Source organism: Cervus elaphus, chromosome 11 (assembly GCF_910594005.1).
Source record: "Cervus elaphus chromosome 11, mCerEla1.1, whole genome shotgun sequence".
Lineage (NCBI taxonomy): Eukaryota > Metazoa > Chordata > Mammalia > Artiodactyla > Cervidae > Cervus > Cervus elaphus.
Window position 1 is genome coordinate 88694570 of NC_057825.1, and position 19027 is coordinate 88713596.

General features: G+C 45.0%; 1 protein-coding gene across 3 annotated transcripts in view; it reads left to right on the top strand.

The window, feature by feature from the left end:
- Positions 1-19027, top strand: part of XDH (xanthine dehydrogenase) — a 59923-nt gene that overhangs the window by 32581 nt on the left and 8315 nt on the right. For all 3 annotated transcript variants that reach the window (XM_043918320.1, XM_043918318.1, XM_043918319.1), the window contains exons 17-31: positions 1121-1290; positions 2697-2820; positions 4576-4695; positions 5180-5276; positions 6180-6304; positions 7034-7167; positions 7539-7626; positions 8582-8668; positions 11809-12000; positions 12219-12364; positions 13153-13234; positions 13968-14063; positions 14674-14802; positions 15430-15504; positions 18810-18862. In XM_043918320.1, the coding sequence (XP_043774255.1) occupies positions 1121-1290; positions 2697-2820; positions 4576-4695; positions 5180-5276; positions 6180-6304; positions 7034-7167; positions 7539-7626; positions 8582-8668; positions 11809-12000; positions 12219-12364; positions 13153-13234; positions 13968-14063; positions 14674-14802; positions 15430-15504; positions 18810-18862 (1718 nt within the window). The remainder of the gene's footprint in view (positions 1-1120; positions 1291-2696; positions 2821-4575; positions 4696-5179; positions 5277-6179; positions 6305-7033; positions 7168-7538; positions 7627-8581; positions 8669-11808; positions 12001-12218; positions 12365-13152; positions 13235-13967; positions 14064-14673; positions 14803-15429; positions 15505-18809; positions 18863-19027) is intronic.

Here is a 19027-nt window from a genome sequence, read left to right on the forward strand (position 1 = left end):
TCTGTGCCTCTTGGGCAAGATAATTATACCCAGCTGCAGATGTGGGTAAGGTGGGTCCCTGTTTCACAGCACAGTTTTGAGGATTCAATTTGTTAATAAAAGTAAATAACTTAGATAATTCCAGTATATGGTAAGCTCTAAATAAATACTAGCCATCATTATTGTTATTTTGAAAAAACACATAAAACAGAATTTTATTTTAAACTGAATACACTTTGGAACATTTTGAAAAATATAGAAAAACATAAAGAAGAAAATAGAAATCACACCAAACCTTACCTCCAAGAGAAAATTATTATTATGTTTGTGTGAGACAGTGAGAGAGTCAGTTGCTCAGTCGTGTCCAACTCTTTGCGACCCCATGGACTGTAGCCCACCAGTCTCCTCTGTCCATGGGATTCTCTGGGCAAGAATACTGGAGTGGGTTGCCATTCCCTTCTGTAGAGCATCTTCCTGACCCAGGGGTGAAGAAGAGTCTCCTACATTGCGGGCAGATTCTTTCCCACCTGAACTCTCAGGGAAGCCCATATGTTTGTGTACTGCTCTCTATTTTCCCCCTATGCATATATGGACATATTTGCATTTTACAGTGTTTTTCCCACAGAATTTGAATCATTACATGTACGCATACAATAGTATGTGTCCTGATTTTACACTTACCATGAGCATTTTCTTCTAATTAAAATTCTTCAAAAATATCTCTTAGCAACTGTATATTATTCCAACCTGTGAACATAGCATAGTTTATTTACCCAACCTCCAACAAACGGACCTTTAGGCTCCTCGTTTTGTTTGTTCCTGTATACAGTTAGCCCTCATCTGTGTATGTGGAATCCATGGGTACAGAGGGCCGACTGTACTGCACCATTTTATAGAGGGACTTGAGCACCCGTAGATTTGTTCTCCAGGGGGTGTCCTGGACCCAGTCCCCCACAGACACTGAGGATGACTGTACCACTCTTCAAGTGACTTCTAACCTGCCTCCTGTTTCCTTGCCCCTGGGCCCTCCTGCCTCCTCCATTCTCATTCCTCACATTTGCTTTGGCCTGAAGCTCTCCACGGTTCCCCAGGGTCTATAGAGGAACAGTGTCCTCTGAAACCAGTGACCATGTTGTTCCAGGAGGTGCCCAAGGGTCAGTCCAAGGAGGACACAGTGGGCCGGCCCCTGCCCCACCTGGCCGCGGCCATGCAAGCCTCTGGGGAAGCCGTATACTGTGACGACATCCCTTGCTACGAGAATGAGCTGTTCCTCAGGCTGGTCACCAGCACCCGGGCCCACGCCAAGATCAAGTGCGTGCAGTGAAAACACTTGGGGAGGAGGGTGCTGGGAGCACCCGCCAGGCACTGGAGATGCCACAACAATGAGCCTTCTCTAGGGCCTCCTGGTCCAGAGAGGAGCACAGCGACTTGTGTTAAACCCAGACAGGAGAGGAGCAGGATACAAGAGGGGTTCAGTGGTTCCTGGGAGGGTGGGGTGATGATAATGAAGACATACTCAGGGCCCAGATCAGGAAAGCCTTAGGGGTGCTGACCAGGGATGTTACACTTGGCCCAAAAAGTGATAAGGAACTGCTGAAAGACCTTTCTTAGATCTACACTGTGGAAATGGGCTAAACTTCAGTACAAATCTTCAGGAAAACTTGAGTCAGCACTAAAGGGAAGAAGGAGGCCTTAGCATGGCTGGCATTGACTTCCTGTTCCAGTGCCTAGCAAATTGACATTGGCCTTGTCAAGCCAAGCTCTTGACAAGCTCTCATTTTCCCCATGTATAATAGCATATTTAAAATGATAGTGTCCACAAAGGACCCAGTAGAGAACAGTCACTTGTACTTGTTTATTAAACTTTGAAAGCCCAAATGGCAAGAATTGCCACCTCTAAGATGATGATGATAATAAAGAATAGATACTCATATCACACTTAATGTTTGCTGCAGCCTGGTTTACGCATTTTATACATGATGCTTTATCTATTCCTCTCCACAGCCCTGTAGGCAGGGCCTATTCTTGTCCCCATGTCCCAGGTAAGGAAACTGAGTGGTATAGCCAGAGCCCTAACATGCTGATTCTGGATGGTTATATTAACTATGATGTGGGTGTTAGTTGGAGCTCTCCAGAGTAAATGCTGTTTGGTTCCCTTGTACATGGAGACCAGAATAGCGTCTGTACAAGGCCCATGGGGACAGACTTGTCCTATTCATCTTATACTCCCCCTAGCGCCCAGCTCATGGCCTCCACATGCTAAGTATTTAAGCAGCATTTGCCAAATAGGATAGGATAGGAGGGAGAAAGGGGAAGAATTAGGGTGAAGGAAAGCCTGTCAAAAAGAAGATAAGGTTATCTGATTGGTTAATGGGTCATATTTTTTTTTAAGAGGAAAATGTTTTCCCATTTAAGTTCATGGATCCTTGAATTCTATCAGTGGATCCTTCGAGGATATAGCTCTCTCTTCTAGATGATAGTATCTGTTCTTCCTGCAAAGGGATGGGTGGTATTGGATGGGGAACTACAAGGAGCAAGATTTATAAGGTATCAAAATACAGCTGAAGGTATTTCAGAGATTTTCTCTACCATACAATCTTTGGGGAAAAAATGACTGATCCGCAGGTTGAGGTATGGCCTAGTTCGGCATTTTCTCAGGTGACAGGTCTTCTGCTTCAGTTTTCCTTCCTGACTCCTCACGCTCCTCCTTCTTGCAGGTCCATTGATGTGTCAGAAGCTCAAAAAGTGCCAGGGTTTGTTCGCTTTCTCTCTGCTGATGATATTCCTGGGAGTAATGAAACTGGACTTTTTAATGATGAGACAGTCTTTGCGAAGGATAAGGTATATCTTGGATTTTTTTAAAAAAAAATATGAAGCCAGTGGAATGAGTATTTAAGCTTTAATTTGTGTTCATTTCTTCAGACCCCTAATCTTGAAAAGATTTATGCATTTGCACATATTGTGGCCATCATCCAATTGGGCAGTATTTGGGACAATCAGTAAAGGGAGAGATATGCCTGGTAGCACTTTTAACTTAAGGTGTACTTACTTATTTAATTGATGGCTGCTGCTTTTAGTATCAGACATGGTAAGATGACTCCATGCCAGAGTGGCATTAAAAAAAAGGCTGGTGACTGTATTTTAACTAAAAATCAGGTTCTTAGGGTACAATATTAAGCTCCTTTGTTAAAAGGAAATAAAAATACATTAAGCAGAATGTATTGTATACATTAATGTATACAATTAAGCATTAAGCAGAAAGTAAACAGAATAAAAATTACAATTATACTACCATTACTATGTGAACTGATAATTCACTTACATGAGAGTTTAACTATTGATTTCAACTATATCTGGAGTTCTGCAAAAAAAAAAAAAAAATAAGCATTCAAGGCAGGTGCTACAAAAACCTGTATACTTATAAGATAGTTCTCAGATAGTCATTTTGTTATTCCAGTACAGATCAAATATTGCAAGTTGACGGTGAGTAGGTGTTGCTTAAGGACAAATTCAACTTATTACTGAGGTAAACATGAAGGAGAGAATTCAAAACTACAGCCCTGAGTCATTAGAACTAAAGGAGAGCTTTTGGTAGAAGATAAATTGCTTTACAAACTTCAAGAGCCTCTAAGACCATAATTATGGTTAGTGAGAGTCATCCAGGTTCGACATCCTCTATGCTAACTAGCTAAGTCAAGAGCTTAATTGAGTCCTAAAGAGGTAATTATGAGAGACAGACATGTTAAATATTGGCCCTTATTGTCAAGAAATATTATATTCCAAAGTGATGAGCTGGACAATTTTTTGTTGTTGTTAATTTTTGGAATGATGTTGGAAAACATCCCTGAAGGAGATACATAAAGTTTTTAAAATAGAAACTGAGCTCATCCAATGAAAAGAAAACAATAATTATTAATTAGTTTGTAAATCTAACAACCCAAAAAACTGGCTTATAGACTATCGTAACTAAGAACCAGTATTTGAGAACTACCGCTTTGGGGCATCTAGATGAACTAGGGGAAATGATTGCTGCCCTTTGAGAAACTTTTGGTATAAATCTGAAAAAGAGAAGATAAAAAAGAGTAGAGTGGTAGAAAGAAAATAATACTCCAAGTCAGAGATTAAGACTTAGCTATGGTCCAGTAACGAGCCAATTTAGATCTTGCTGCCTTGGTTTCCATCTCTTCATATGAAGAACAAGGGTGCTATGTGGATCTGAGTGGATAGATACACTTCATGATGCCATGCTTTCCTTTCTGCTGCTCATGGCAAACATCACTAATCAACCACCATGCTTCATCCTGAGCAGCTTCTCAACAGGTTGCCCTCAGAATTGGCCCTGGAGATGAATCAAGTTTGCCATCCTGAGACTAGTTCTCTCCAAGTCCTATTCCAATTCTGCTGATTCTAAACACTTAGGACGAAGCACATAGTCCCCACTAGTAGGCTAAGAACATGAAACGGTCCCAGGACATTCCTTAAATGTACCTTAGAAACCTATGAGGGTGGGACTTCCTTTGCTGTTTTGAACAATCCAAAATAACTTGCTTCATGAGGAATGTGTCATGTTCTTTAATGGTCTGACTCTGCTCCTAGGTGACTTGCGTTGGGCACATCATTGGTGCTGTGGTCGCTGACACCCCAGAACACGCACAGAGAGCTGCTCATGGGGTGAAAGTCACCTACGAGGATCTTCCTGCCATTATCACGATTGAGGTAACTGGGGGTGGGCTGGCTGGAGAGGGGAATGCTTCCTGTTCCTGGAGGCACCTTTATTAAGATCCTATAGAGGAGATGTGAGGTGCAGGTGGGATTTTCCCAGATAGGCTTTTAAATCTCCTCCAGTCCTGTGATTATATGATCCTGCTAATCCTCCCCATCATGATCCTAGACTCAGTCCACTAATGGCCAAACTGAGTTCTTCCTTTCCAATTTCAGTTTCAACTGATTTCTTGAGAGGTCCTTTGCTTTTCCCCAAGAACCAGGGTTGTGTGTCTATATCTGAGGAAAAAGAGACACAGGACACCCTGGACTACAACTGAGCTTACTTTTAGTCTGCGTAAAATACTCATAGAGATGCCTGTGTGATTTACATGAGGAGAAAGAAGTAATCATTCAAGAGCTTCTTTTCCCCAGCCCCTTAAACTCACCTCCCATCCTTTAAAGTCAAGTCATTGAAACTTTTATTTTTAATCCTCAGGATGCTATAAAAAATAATTCCTTTTATGGATCTGAGCTGAAGATTGAGAAAGGAGACCTCAAGAAGGGGTTTTCAGAAGCAGATAATGTGGTTTCAGGTATGGCTGCACCATGCAAAGGTGGGGATGGGGTGGCCCTGGTTTCTGAGTGAAATTTAAGGGATGTACCGGAGCCCTGCAGCAAGGAAGTGATTTCCTGACATTTCTTAACAGAAGAATCTTTCTGATGTTTGTAAAAAATACTAGACAGGTGGCTGGGAAAGAAGGAACGTCAGCATCTTAGTCTCCATTCTCCTGTCTCTAGACTGGACATACCTAAGTGATTCTGGAGAGATTATGGCATTTTGGATTTGGAAGACTGTCTAGAGAAGAAAAGGGTCACAGATGTCTGGCCAGCCTTGGGTCTGCCAGGCTTCCAGCTACACAGAATCCTCGTCCTCCCCATCTGCATGAAGGCAGTCCTCACCCATTGACAGCTAGTGCTATCTCCTCTCCCCACCCCCTCCCTCCCCCACTGTGCAATTAGGTCCAGAGCGCGCATCCTAGGGCAAGGCTACTGATCAGACCCCTTTGGGGTTTGTTTTTTACATTGATTTTTGTGCATTGCTGTAACTAGTAAGCCAGCTCTCCAATTGGCCTGACAGCCTCAGCTCTGGAAGATGCAGTTTATTTTCAGCTGTTCAATCACATTAATTAACTCCTTTTCTATTTTTTTTAAAAGGTTTACCATGGTAGTTTAAAAATCTTTGATTTCCACTGGCTGAAGTAGGACGAAAGCTTCACACCTGACATATTTCAGTATTGTCTTGGTTTCTTCTTTGGGGTTTAGCTGCCAGACGGCTAAGACTTTGAGACTCTTGCCCATCCTGGTTAGGGAACTGAAAGGCTACCTGTGGACCGTTGGTACTGCCCAGGGCCCTGGACAAGCACATTCTCTCCTTAAGCAAACTCACTGCCTCTGCAGCACTGGGTTCACTGTGGGGAGTGTTGTTGCTTCCCCAGGTGAGCTCTACATTGGTGGCCAAGAGCACTTCTACATGGAGACTCACTGCACCATTGCTGTTCCGAAAGGTGAGGCAGGAGAGATGGAACTCTTTGTGTCCACACAGAATGCCACGAAAACCCAGGTAGGAGTCCAGCAGGTCAACAAGGGGCCAGGGGAGAGGGAGACATGGGCTGGTCCAGGAGGGGATGTGAGGGTGGTAGTCTGAAGTCAGGCCCTGTCTCCAACAAGTTGGTATGACTGAACTTGTTATACAACCTTTCTCATCTATAAAACCGGGCCTGGCATGGATGCTGTAACGATTAGATAAGTTTTAAAACTTGGATAGAGCCTAGAAAGTGTTAGCTTTTGTCATTCCAGTGCTGTATTGCGTTGGTCAGATCATATCTGACCTCAGTTTCCTCATCTGTTAAATGAAGGAGTTGAGCTTAATGAGAGCCACGGGGACCACGAGATGATCTGCGGGGGCTCAGCTAGTCCTCATTTCTCCATTGTGTGTAACATGACAATGGTTGCCAGTGTTTTTGGCAACTGGTCTTCCCCTGGTGACCCACCAGTTCTTGGCTAAATGGAATGAGTTTTGACCCTGATAGTATGCTGTGGACAGCTGCTCACCCCTCTGATTAAAACAAGTAAACAAGTATGTGAACTCAGTGGGCAGTAACTGATGTGTGCTGGACCCTGGCACCACTACCCAAGGGGTGCCCTGGGGCAGGAGGGGGACTCTTGAATCAAGGGATTTCAGAGTTCACAGCAATGATTAGGCTTCTGTGTGTCAGGTAGGCTCTGGGTCAAGCATGAAGAAAGTCCTGGTGATGCATTCACTGAGAGTATTTTGTTCTTTCGGCCACAGTCCTTTGTTGCAAAAATGTTGGGGGTTCCAGTAAACCGGATTTTGGTCCGAGTGAAGAGAATGGGAGGAGGCTTTGGAGGGAAGGAGACCCGGAGCACCCTGGTGACTGTGGCTGTGGCCCTGGCTGCTTACAAGTGAGTTCCAATAGGCTTTGGGGGGAAAAACAAGGCTGCCTCTGCTGGGAAGACTTCCTGGGTTTCCTTTGTTGGGAAGCAGATAGCTTTTGCTTGGAATTTGCACAGCCCTCTGTTTATAGAACTCTTGAGTATAGGGGTGAAGGCAGTATCACCTGGCTCATTGTGTCCATATCTTATCTCCTCTATCCAGCTGTGAGGACCCTGATGGCAAGGACACACCCCACACCCCATTACCCACATCGGTATACCTCTACCTTGTCCCTCACAGTGTCCTGGTGGAAAAAGAAGGCTTCCTTGCAGTTTTTATCTCTGAGATTCACCGGGTTTGGTTGTTGTAGAGATTTCTCACACTCTGGTGTCTCCCCCAGGACCGGACACCCGGTGCGCTGCATGCTGGATCGTGATGAGGATATGCTGATAACTGGCGGCAGACACCCCTTCTTGGCCAGATACAAGGTTCTAGATGTCAGGGGTTGTGCTGGGTGCGCAGTGTCCTCTGCTTAGGAAACTGGGGATGAAGATTCAGGGATCCTGGGATATACTCTAACTTTTCTCATGATAACCTATAGAAGTTCAAAGAAGAAATAGCAAGGAGAGAAATTCAAATCAGCCAACAGCAACATAGGAGGGCAATGCAGGCCAGCTCCCAGGAGATGCCCCAGGTTGCTATGCACGACTTCTGTGAAATTGCTGTGGTCCAAATCTTGTCTTTGTCCACTCAGGCTCAAACACAATTTATCAACAGACCTGGGGTAAATCCATTCCACAAAGTGGCCTAACGTTAATGTGCTATAATCCTGGGAGCCCTCTGTCTGCACAAGCTGGTTTTGAAGAGCTCCTCTTTGGCCTCTTCTGACTTCATTCCATGACTTAACTTACCAAAAGAAACTGTTTTACTGTTTTTCTCATTCCCAAATTCTTGTGGGCTCCAAGCAAGTAACTTGGTCTTTGGAGATTTCAGGTTCCTCGCTCACGAAATGGCCTGTCAGGGTTTGTTTGGCTTGTTCACACGAGGCTGGGGATGTGGAAGCATGTTCATGCTTGTGCAAAGTGTAGCTTTTGCTGTCTGCTGCCCAAAAGCTATGAGCGGGTCTCTGGTTTCTCTTCCCAACATTCCCCTCCCTGGCCTGTCATGACCAATGCTCTCTTTTCTACCTCCTCACTTCTGCTGGTAGAACAGAAGCCAGGAGTAGAGAGGAAGAAGGACAAGTGCAGGGAGAAGGGTGCATCAGTGGGAGATGTTAGTTCCTTTCTTCTTTACCTGTGAAGTCTGCGGATCTCTTTAAGTTCTCCTTCATTTCATGGTGTGATGTCTTATTCTTTCTGTCTTTTGCAGATAGCTTAAGTGGGAGGAGATGGTTAGAGACAGACAGAGGGAAGGAACTATTGAGCTTACTCTCCTTTTTACCAGGTTGGCTTCATGAAGACAGGGAAGATTGTGGCTCTGGAGGTGGATCACTACAGCAATGCCGGGAACAGCCAGGACCTCTCTCACGGTGTATGTCAGACCTGCCCCTGCATCCTGGGGTGACTGGAAGGTCCATGTTATAGCATGGACCATTCCTTCATTCCTTTTTATTGATGAAGAATATTCCATTGTATGAAAGGACCATATTTTGTTTCCCACTCACCACTAGATGGACAATTGGGCTGTTTCCACTCTTTAGTTTTTATGGACAGTGCTGCTTTGAATCTTCTCATATGACTCAGATTTTTGTCATTTTGAAAATTAACAAAGTTACCTCGATGGTACTATCTTTATGTTTTTTAAATCTTAACTTTATGACTATATTAGTTATATATGTATAGATTCCTGTAAAAAAGAAATTTCAGAAAAACAGAAGTTCTCTATTATTCCCACTTTGGACATGCTAAGGGCTTCTCTAATTGGCTCAGTTTGGAAGCTTTATACTTCAGATCTAGGATAAGAAACTGTTCAGAAAAGAAAATATTTCTAGTAGTCTTACTAACTATAAAACTTGCTTCTTGATGTTATAGGAAAATCAGGTTGAGAAAGATACAGAACTTATCCCCAAAGATTTTACAAGTGTTAAAATTCAACCCAGCAAATATTTATTGAACCCCTAGGGTGGTGACATAAAGAATATGACATTGTTTCCACCCTCAAGAAGGTTACAATATGGTGGAGACAGACAATAAAAGACAAAATGAAATAGAAGTACAATTGACAAAGTACTAAGGGAAAGCAAAAAATGGGATTGAGACACATAAAAATCATCTAGGATGACTAACACCGAAAAGCAACCTGTGGGAAAGAGACTGTAAATGGAGAAGTAAACTAAAGCCAAAATGAAACAAACAAAAGCTATCATTTAGCTCATTAAAGAGACGAGTCATTATACTTTAAAGAAAGAATAGAATGCTATAAAAATGGAGCAGTCCAAGAATAAAAATGAAGTCTTGTGAATTAAAACTGTGAAAGCAGAAGTGTTGAAAGAAACTGAAGGCACTCTCTTAAAAAGGAGGAAACAATGGGGAAAACAGTAGAGAAAATACAAGAAAATCTGAGGACCCATCCAGGAGAGCCAAATAATAGAAGCTTCAGGAACAAAGAATAGAAAAAAGAGCGAGGAGGAAAACTGTTAAGAAGGAATTCAAGAAATTTCCCCAAACTGGTGGGCATACATTTTGAGGTTAAGAGAGCCCATCCAGGAACCAGGACGATAAAGGAAAATAGACTTATGGTAGTTCTATTCCTAGTTTTTAAAGGAATCTTCATACTGTTCTCCATAGTGGTTGCATCAGTTTGGCCAATTCATGTTGAGGTATGGCAAAAACCATCACAATATTGTAAAGTAATTATCCTCCAATAAAGTAAATAAATAAATTATAAAAATATTTTTTAAAATAAAAAAAAGAAAATAGACTTATGCTAATTTACATCATTGTGAAAGTTCAAAAACCAGGGGGCAAAGGAGATTTCACAATTTTCAGGGAGGACAAAACCAGGACTCATTCCAAGAATTGGAAAGGTATTGATTAGATTTCTCAATACTGGCGAGCTAATGCTTTCAAAATGCTAAGGGTAAACCAGAAATTTATTTCCAACCTGGAATTCTACATACAGCCAAATCATGAATTAAAAGTGAGAGCAGAATAAAGACATTTCAGACAAACAAGTTCTCAAAAATGCACCTCTCTATATACTCTTTTTAGAAAGATATTGAAGGTTATACTCCAATAATATGAAGGTGTAAAACTAAGAAAGGGGAAGACATGGAAATCTTGAAAGAGGAAATGCAATGTGGAGAGAGGCAGAGGGAATCATGGGATGAATGTGAGGGGAAAACCCGTGAGTGACAGCTGAACAGACGCATCAGACTGTAGCACGCCAGGCTCTTCTGTCCATGGAGTTCTCAAGGCAAGAATACTGGAGTGGGTTGCCATTTCCTTCTCCAGGGCATCTTCCCAACCCAGGGATCAAACCCAGGTCTCCTGCATTGCAGGCAGATTCTTTACCCTCTGAACCACCAGGGAAGCACCACCACTGACGCCTGGGGAAGCCAATTTAAATGAAAGTTGGTCAGAAGGCTCCAGAAACAATGTCTTCAAAAAGATGAGACTGATAGAAAATCAAATATGTTTGAACATATTGAAAACAGCTTTTTAGAAATATGTGAATAGAAAACAAAGCCAGTGTAAAAAGTAAAGATAATTATTAGCTCCAAGGAGGAAATATTATCAATAAAGAGAGAAGTAATTCTAGCATAACTCCAGGGCCTGTTCAACTGTAAGTGATGTTTACAGAATTATTAAATGGACTGTTAATATCAATATACTGTCAGATCAATATATAATGATATAGGGATGGAGGGAGACAGGAGGCCAGTGTGTACAAAGAGAAAGAGGGTTGGGGTGGGGGTGGGAGGACTAAATCCTCCTTTTCCATGATGGAAAAACAGTGTAAAAGTCTAAACTGAACAAGTCAAGAAATGGAAATGTAAACACATTATTTAGAGACATGGAAGACAATGTTAACAACTGACAGAATAAGAGGTTGCTTCTGGGGAGTGGAAGGAGGAGCGTGGAGGGGCTGCTGGTTTGCATTACATGACTTACGGAAGTATTAGATTCTTAGAACTATTTGTAGTACCGGTTTAATGGGAATAAAATCACCAACTTTTTAAAAGAGGCAAATAATCAATCCTAACTGGAGGATCTGGGAGGGACTTGCTCATGTGGGAGCCGAATGGGGATTTTAGCAGGTGGATATGGTGGGAAGGGGCATTAAGGTGAGAGTAACAGGCTATCAGAAAAGAGGATAAAAGATACACTGGGGAAAGGTCAAAAAGTGTCCTGAATTCCACACTTAAAGATATACAGACTTTATTCTGGTGTTAACAAGGGGCACTTTGAAGCAAGTGCTTTGAGTAGCTATGATCTTACCTTTTAGTATGAAGCATAGATTAGAGGGAAGAGACGCAGGCCAGGAGTGCACTAAGGAGGCAGTTGTGATATCACAGGAAAAAACTACTGCGGGCCCAAAGAAGAGCGGTTGACTGTGGGGCTGGCAAAGGCAGGGATGGGTGCAGCCCTTGAAAGCCCGCCTCCTTTTTTGAGGAGCCAGTGAGATCCATGCACGTTCTCTCCCAATTTGGTTGCTTGTGTGTGCTTCAGATAATGGAACGAGCTCTATTCCACATGGACAACTGCTATAAAATCCCCAACATCCGGGGCACTGGGCGGCTCTGCAAGACCAACCTGTCCTCCAACACGGCCTTCCGGGGCTTTGGGGGGCCCCAGGCCCTGTTCATTGCTGAGAACTGGATGAGTGAAGTCGCAGTGACCTGTGGGCTGCCTGCAGAGGAAGTAAGCTGGGAATATGGAGGAACAAGTCAGAGGGGCTTAGCGTACTTTGGGAATATGGAGGAACAAGTCAGTGGGTCTTAGCTTAGTTTGGATTTTGGACATCTCCGTCGCGGTAGAGAATGGGCAGGCGCTGGGGAGGGGCGGGAAGCTCCACTTCCGGTTACGCCCCCCTGGTCTGTTGCCACGGCCACAGCCTCAGCATCTCACTGCTTGGGAAGGTGCGGCGGAAGAACCTGTACAAAGAAGGGGACCTGACCCACTTCAACCAGCGGCTTGAGGAGTTCAGCGTGCCCAGGTGCTGGGATGAGTGCCTGAAGAGCTCTCAGTATTACGCTCGGAAGAGTGAGGTCGACAAGTTCAACAAGTAAGCGCCGCGGGGGAGGAGCCTGATGTTCTGGGGTTCTCTAGGGTTTCAGATTTTATAGCCTTTTCGCTGAACTCAAAATAATAACTTACTAGATAACTGAGAAGGCTGCTGCGTTTGCGGACTCATCCATAGCCATCTCTTTGAGATTCTGAAATGTTCTGCAGCCCAGGGGCCCCCGGGTCACAGCACTTAGGATCATAGCAGTGTGGTTCATCTTCACATGTTTGTATGCCTTCTGGGCAGACGATGCTTTGAAAAGCCAAGGACTAAGAACACCATAGTTACGTGCCTGCCTCTGACACCAATCTATAAATGTGACCTTGGTAGTCACTCCATCTCCTTGCGCCTCAGCTTCATCACCTGCAGAGTGGGGATAATTGTGCTGGCCTCGTCTCTCACAGAGTTACTTGGATAAGCAAATATACAGCACAGAGGAAGTATTATTAGCAACAAGCCACAGTTCTTCCCTGGTACCATCACAGTCCAAGACCACGAGAGCACTCTGACCCAATCCTGATCCCTCTCAGGGAAGCAGAGTAATGACTCTAAGGTCGAGACTGTCGAGGGTGGGCCTTGTTCCAGCTCCACTGGAGGATCCAGAACCCAAATGCCCACTCTTCTCACTTTGTCTGCCCAATCAAAGCACAACTCAGTTATGACCAAGACTGAGTGGGCACTTCCAAGGACGCCTTGTTCCAGTTTTACAAAGATATTACATAAAACATGTCCAATCTGAAATGAATGTGGTGGAGAAGTTACTATGAGATTTTTTTTCTTTCCTCTAGGAAGAATTGTTGGAAAAAGAGAGGATTGTGCATAATTCCTACCAAATTTGGAATAAGCTTCACAATTCCTTTTCTAAATCAGGTAATTGGTTTGTATAATTTTGTCCATCTTCACTGCCCTGGGGTCCCATTCCCCTCTCTTTGCACTGTTGCAAGACTTCAAGTGGCACAGTGGTGATGAATCTGCCTGCCAATGCAGGAGACACGAGCAATGCAGATTTGATCCCTGGATTGGGGAAGATCCCCTGTGGGAATCTGGCAGTAGGAAATGGCAACCCACTCCAGTGTTCTTGTCTGGAAGATTCCATGGACAGAGGAGCCTGGCAGGCTATAGTCCATGGGGTTGCAAAGAGTCAGACATGACTGAACATGACACAACAAGAACACATTGTCATGGGAGCAGGGCTGACCAGAGGAACTCTCTGCTGTTTAAATGAAATTGAATTTGTACATCCCTATTTGACCTGGGGTCAGTACCTAGTTATTATCTTCCTGACTTTTGGACTATGGACAGCTGCTCTGCCTTTCTGATCCCATCTGTTTGTTTAGAGAAGGGGGACAAACATACATGACTGCCCCCCCTCTGAGGACAGGTGACAGAGAGATATATTTTTTAAAAGTTTTGCTAACTACTGAAGGTATATATTATTAAATCATGAGATGTATACTACTTTGATTTTTTTTTGGTCTGAGGTTTCTATTCAAAATGTTACTGCGGGTTTTCTTTTTCCTGGGCTCCAGTACTTTTGGTCCCGGGCCTTAAACTGAGTTAGGATTTGCTGAATTTTGTGTTTGGCATTCTTCTTTTCCTTTAGGCAGGAGCCCTGATCCACGTATACACAGATGGCTCCGTGCTGGTGAGCCACGGGGGCACAGAGATGGGCCAAGGCCTTCACACCAAGATGGTCCAGGTGAGCAGTCTGGAGACAGATGTCTGGGTGAGGTAAGATTCTGTGAAAAAGTGAACAGTGCCCCATACCAGAGGCAGAAGCAGGCCCAGGTTCTGGCCCTTGCCCAGGTGCTTGTTTACACGTGACTTTGGGCAAGCCTGCTCCTCTTCTTGGCCTCAGTTTCCCCATCTATGCAAAGGTTGGTGATGATTCGGGCCACTTCCATCACCAGCACTCAAGGGCTCTGTGCCAGTGTGTAAGGTGTGTGTTAAAGGTAACTGGCTTCCCTCACACATGTGAGACTCCTCTCAGTGGAGCTGGATTAGAGTTGTCTCACCTGCTTGGCTTGTGGGCACTGGCCAAGCTGAATCTTTTTTAAAGCCAGAGTTAGTTTTAAAAAGGCATCGTTCATCACCATCAGGTTTTTGAATATTTTGAATCCAACCAAACCACTCCATAAAGTGTTACTTCAGATTCAGACTGATGTGAGAACATCCCAGCCTCAGTAGACTTGTGGTTTATGAAATTATTTTCTTGCCTGTTAAGAGTGAATCTGAATCCCACCCTGGGGAGAAGGCAGCCAAGCCCTGCCAGGCCCTTCCCTGGAAGGTAGTGTCCTCTCTGTTTGCAGGTGGCCAGCAGAGCTCTGAAGATCCCCACCTCTAAGATCTATATCAGCGAGACAAGCACTAACACAGTGCCCAACTCCTCTCCCACAGCCGCCTCCGTCAGTACTGACGTCTACGGACAGGCCATCTACGTAAGGAGACTCGGGGGCTGCTGAGATGAGGGCCAGCCCAAGGCCGGGGGCCGGGAGAGTCCCCGGGTAGGAGCTGCAATGGTTCCCTTGCGGGCTTGTGGCGGTGGCCGTGGCTCTGGTTCTCTTCATCGGGAGGACACCAAGCTAAAAGAGGGGCCCAGGAACCATTATCGCGTCCATCAAGGCCTGGAAGGATGAACGTGGGGGGGGGGGGGGAGTTGGAGGAGTGCAGGGGATTCTGGGAGGACACACACCCTGGTGGTAGAACTGAACAGGAGACAATGGATCGAAATTGAACTTTGATTGGGGGTCAGCCAGGTCAGAACCCGTGCTTCCCCCTGCCCTACAGTGGGTAATGTCATCAAACAAAGGAGTTTGAAGGGAGAAGACACCTCCTTAGGCATCCTTCAGCATTTCCCCCTCTTGTCAACTTCAGGACTGAGTTGTGAAGTGCTCTCCACGCAAGGGCCAGTGGCTCCTACCCTGGGCCTGGGACTTTCCTGAGAGGGTGGCACGGCTGTCTGAGCAGCACTCTGGGCACAGCATTGCTTGGAGAACCTCAGGGTTTTGCTTGAGTTGGGGAATGCAGAGGATTGATGTGTCTGCCATGTGGGCTGTCTCCTTTAGGAAGCTTGCCAGACCATCCTGAAAAGGCTGTTACCCTTCAAGAGAAAGAATCCTGATGGCTCCTGGGAAGACTGGGTAAGTCTGCAGACAAAAGAGAAATTAAGAACAGGGCTGTGTCCCCAACCCTGGGCAGGAAGAGGAGGCCAGGATCTAGTCACACAGGCAAAGAGAAGTTAAGGTGTCTGTATGCTTTCACAGGAGAAGCAAATGTTCAGCCTTGCTGGCCGCCTTCTCTACAGCATTCATAGTTGAGGGAAGTCACTTGAGAATTTTTGATCCAAGATCTTGACAGCCCTGAGGGAATTGGGCTTGCCCTGAGCAGCAGAAGCTGGGAGTGACTGTTACTCCTGCCTCGCTGAGAATTCTTCCCTCAGAGCTCATCCGACATCCCATTCATCTGCAGTCTTGAAGAGTCTCTTTTTCTTCAAACCTCCATTTCTGAGAGGGCTGCCCCAGGAGCCTCCCCCATTACCCAGCTCTGGGGTCTGGGTCCACAGAGACTCTTGTCTGTGAGGGAACAGGGAAAAAGACACTGTGTCCATGCTCAGTCATTTCAGTTGTGTCTGACTCTTTGCGACCCCATGGACTGTAGCCCGCCAGGCTCCTCGGTCCATGGGATTTCCCAGGCAAGACTACTGGAGTGCATCGCCATGCCCTCCTCCAGGGGATCTTCCTGACCCAGGGAATGAACCCATGTCTCCTGCTTGCCAGGCAGATTCTTTACCACTGAGCCACCTGGGAAACACCAAAAGACATTACCCACAAATTTATATCATCCCTGTGATTTTAGGAGTGATACTAGCACTCATGAGAAGAATGAGCCCTGTTCTCTAATTTCTGGTTTAGAAGCCTGCTTGTCAGAAACCCTCAGAGGGAAGCTGCAAGGCAATGTCTCTCGGGTGGGAGACTCAGCTCCACCCACAAGCAAACATGCAATGGTGGCCCCACTTGACCTTCCCCTCATGTTGCAATGAAAGGACTGGATGCAATAGTAACCCATAAAATGGGTTCATGACCGCACATGAACCAACTCAGATTGTACAGCTCAATTCAGTTCAGTCGCTCAGTCGTGTCCGACTCTTTGCGACCCCATGAATTGCAGCACGCCAGGCCTCCCTGTCCATCACAGACTCCCAGAGTTTACTCAGACTCATGCCCATCAAGTCGGTGATGCCATCCAGCCATTTCATCCTCTGTCATCCCCTTCTCCTCCTGCCCCCAGTCCCTCCCAGCATCAGGGTCTTTTCCAATGAGTCAACTCTTCGCATGAGGTGGCCAAAGTACTGGAGTTTCAGCTTCAGTATCAGTCCTTCCAATGAACACCCAGGACTGATCTCCTTTAGGATGGATTGGTTGGATCTCCTTGCAGTCCAAGGGATTCTCAAGAGTCTTCTCCAACACCATAGTTCAAAAGCATCAATTTTTCGGCACTCAGCTTTCTTCAGATTGTACAAGTCTCCCTCAAAAGAGTCAAAGAAAATAAGCTGTTTCTCCTAGATCTACTCATCTTATTGTGCCTCACACAGCCTGTCCTTCCCTGTCCACACTCATAGATACAAATGAATGTGGGCTGATTTTGGTAGTGTGGATTTTAGCATGGATTTGTAAGGCAATGTAAATGTTTTCAATGACAGTCTCTACAATCTGTTGACCTGGGCTTTGTCTTCATCTACTGGCCATGTAGTCCAGTGTTCCTTATAAGCAGGTAACCCTCCAAAAGGGTTTTATCAGAAGAGTGTGATTGGGACATGACAGACATCAAAGCTCTTTAGTGTCTGTACTGTATTGAAAAAGCAAGCTATTACTGCTACCACTACTATCTATGTATATATTTGACATCATATAGTAAAGATCCTAGAGAAATTCTTTCTGTAAACGTTAGTTTTCTCATCTGTAAAATGATTATAGTAATACTACTGATCTTATAGGTTTGTACTGAACATTAAGTAAGGCAGTGTCTGCAAAGGACTCAATAGCATCTTTTATGTAGTAAAGTGCTTGGTAGTTGACAATGATCATGAAGCAAGCTACATCAACAACAAATTAAATTTAGAGCTGTGAATATTGAAAGAGAGAAGAAAGAAAGGAAGGAAGGAAGAAAAAAATAAAAATTTATTATGTAGTTGTTGTTTGGTCGCTAAGTCATGTCCAACTCTTTGCAACCCCATGAACTGCAGCACACCAGGCTTCCCTGTCCTTCACCGTCTCCTGGAGTTTGCTCAAACTCATGTCCATTGAGTCAGTGATGTCATCCACTATCTCATCCCCTATTATCCCCTTTTCCTCCTGCCTTCAATCTTTCCCAGCATCAGGATCTTTACATCAAGTGGCCAACGTATTGGAGTTCAGTTTCAGCATCAGTCCTTCCAGTGAATATTCAGGATTGATTTCCTTTAGGAGTGACCGGTTTGAGCTCCTTGCAGTCCAAGGGACTCTCAGTGAGAGTCTTCTCCAGTACACAGTTCAAAAGCATCAATTCTTCAATGCTCAGCCTTCTTTATGCTCCAACTCTCACATCCATACACGATACTGGAAAAACCATAGCTTTGACTATATGGACCTTTGTCATCAGAGTGATGTCTCTGCTTTTTAATACACTGTCTAGGTTTGTCATAGCTTTTCTTCCAAGGAGCAAGCATCTTTTAATTTCATGGCTGAGTCACTGTCTGCAGTGACTAAAGAGATAGAATGGATGGAGTGGTGGACAACTTTATTAATAGATCACAAGGCTAATATGTTCAATAAGGAATGAGCATTGTACAGAGTTGCTGTTGTAATGGCCAGAGTAGGGAGTCATCACAGGAGAGGTGGATGAAGAGGCCAGCTTGATTGCCTTCCCTGATTGTTGAGGGAAGAAAGGGGTTTGGACAGATACAGCAGAGGAAGCACATAAATGAAGGCGCAGAAGTGTAGGGATGAGAAGGATTGGGAGAGAGTTAACGCTGGAGTTTGATTGGAGCAGCGACGATGAGTGTATTACCGAAAGCCAGAGAGAAGACTGGAATCCTTACTGTCAGGCATTTGCTCAGTGGCTCTGTACGCAATGCGGAATCACGGAAAGCTCTAGAGTAGGTGAGTGACAAGGACTGTATGGTGTGTTAAGATGATCCCTCTGACTGGACTGGGCTACACGGCAGAGAGGGAGGTGACTTGAGGCTGGAAGACCAGTTAAGAGGCCGCTGTGGTGCTCCAGGCTTCAGATGACCAGTGCAGGGGGTGGTGGTGAAGAGCAGGAGGTGCCATGTGGAAGCGAGAGTCACTATTGAAAAAGAGCTGATCAGCTTCCAGGTGAGGAGGAGGAGCTCTTGAAAGCTTAGCGCCGGGCCGGGGTTTCTGGAAGCCATGCTTCCCCCTTCCTGATGGCCGTTCCGTCTCCTCAGGTCATGGCTGCCTACCAGGATAGAGTGAGCTTGTCTGCCACTGGGTTTTACAGGTAAGTAAGGTGCTGACCTTGCCCCTCTCACCGTGTGTTGTCATCCTAACCTCTGCAGGCCCCTCCAGCACTGCACTCTGTCAGCCTTTGGTCAGGAGAGAGCAGGTCCCCCAAAATGCTTCTCTCTCCAATGGACTTCCACTAACTTCAGTGTATTGAAGTTGC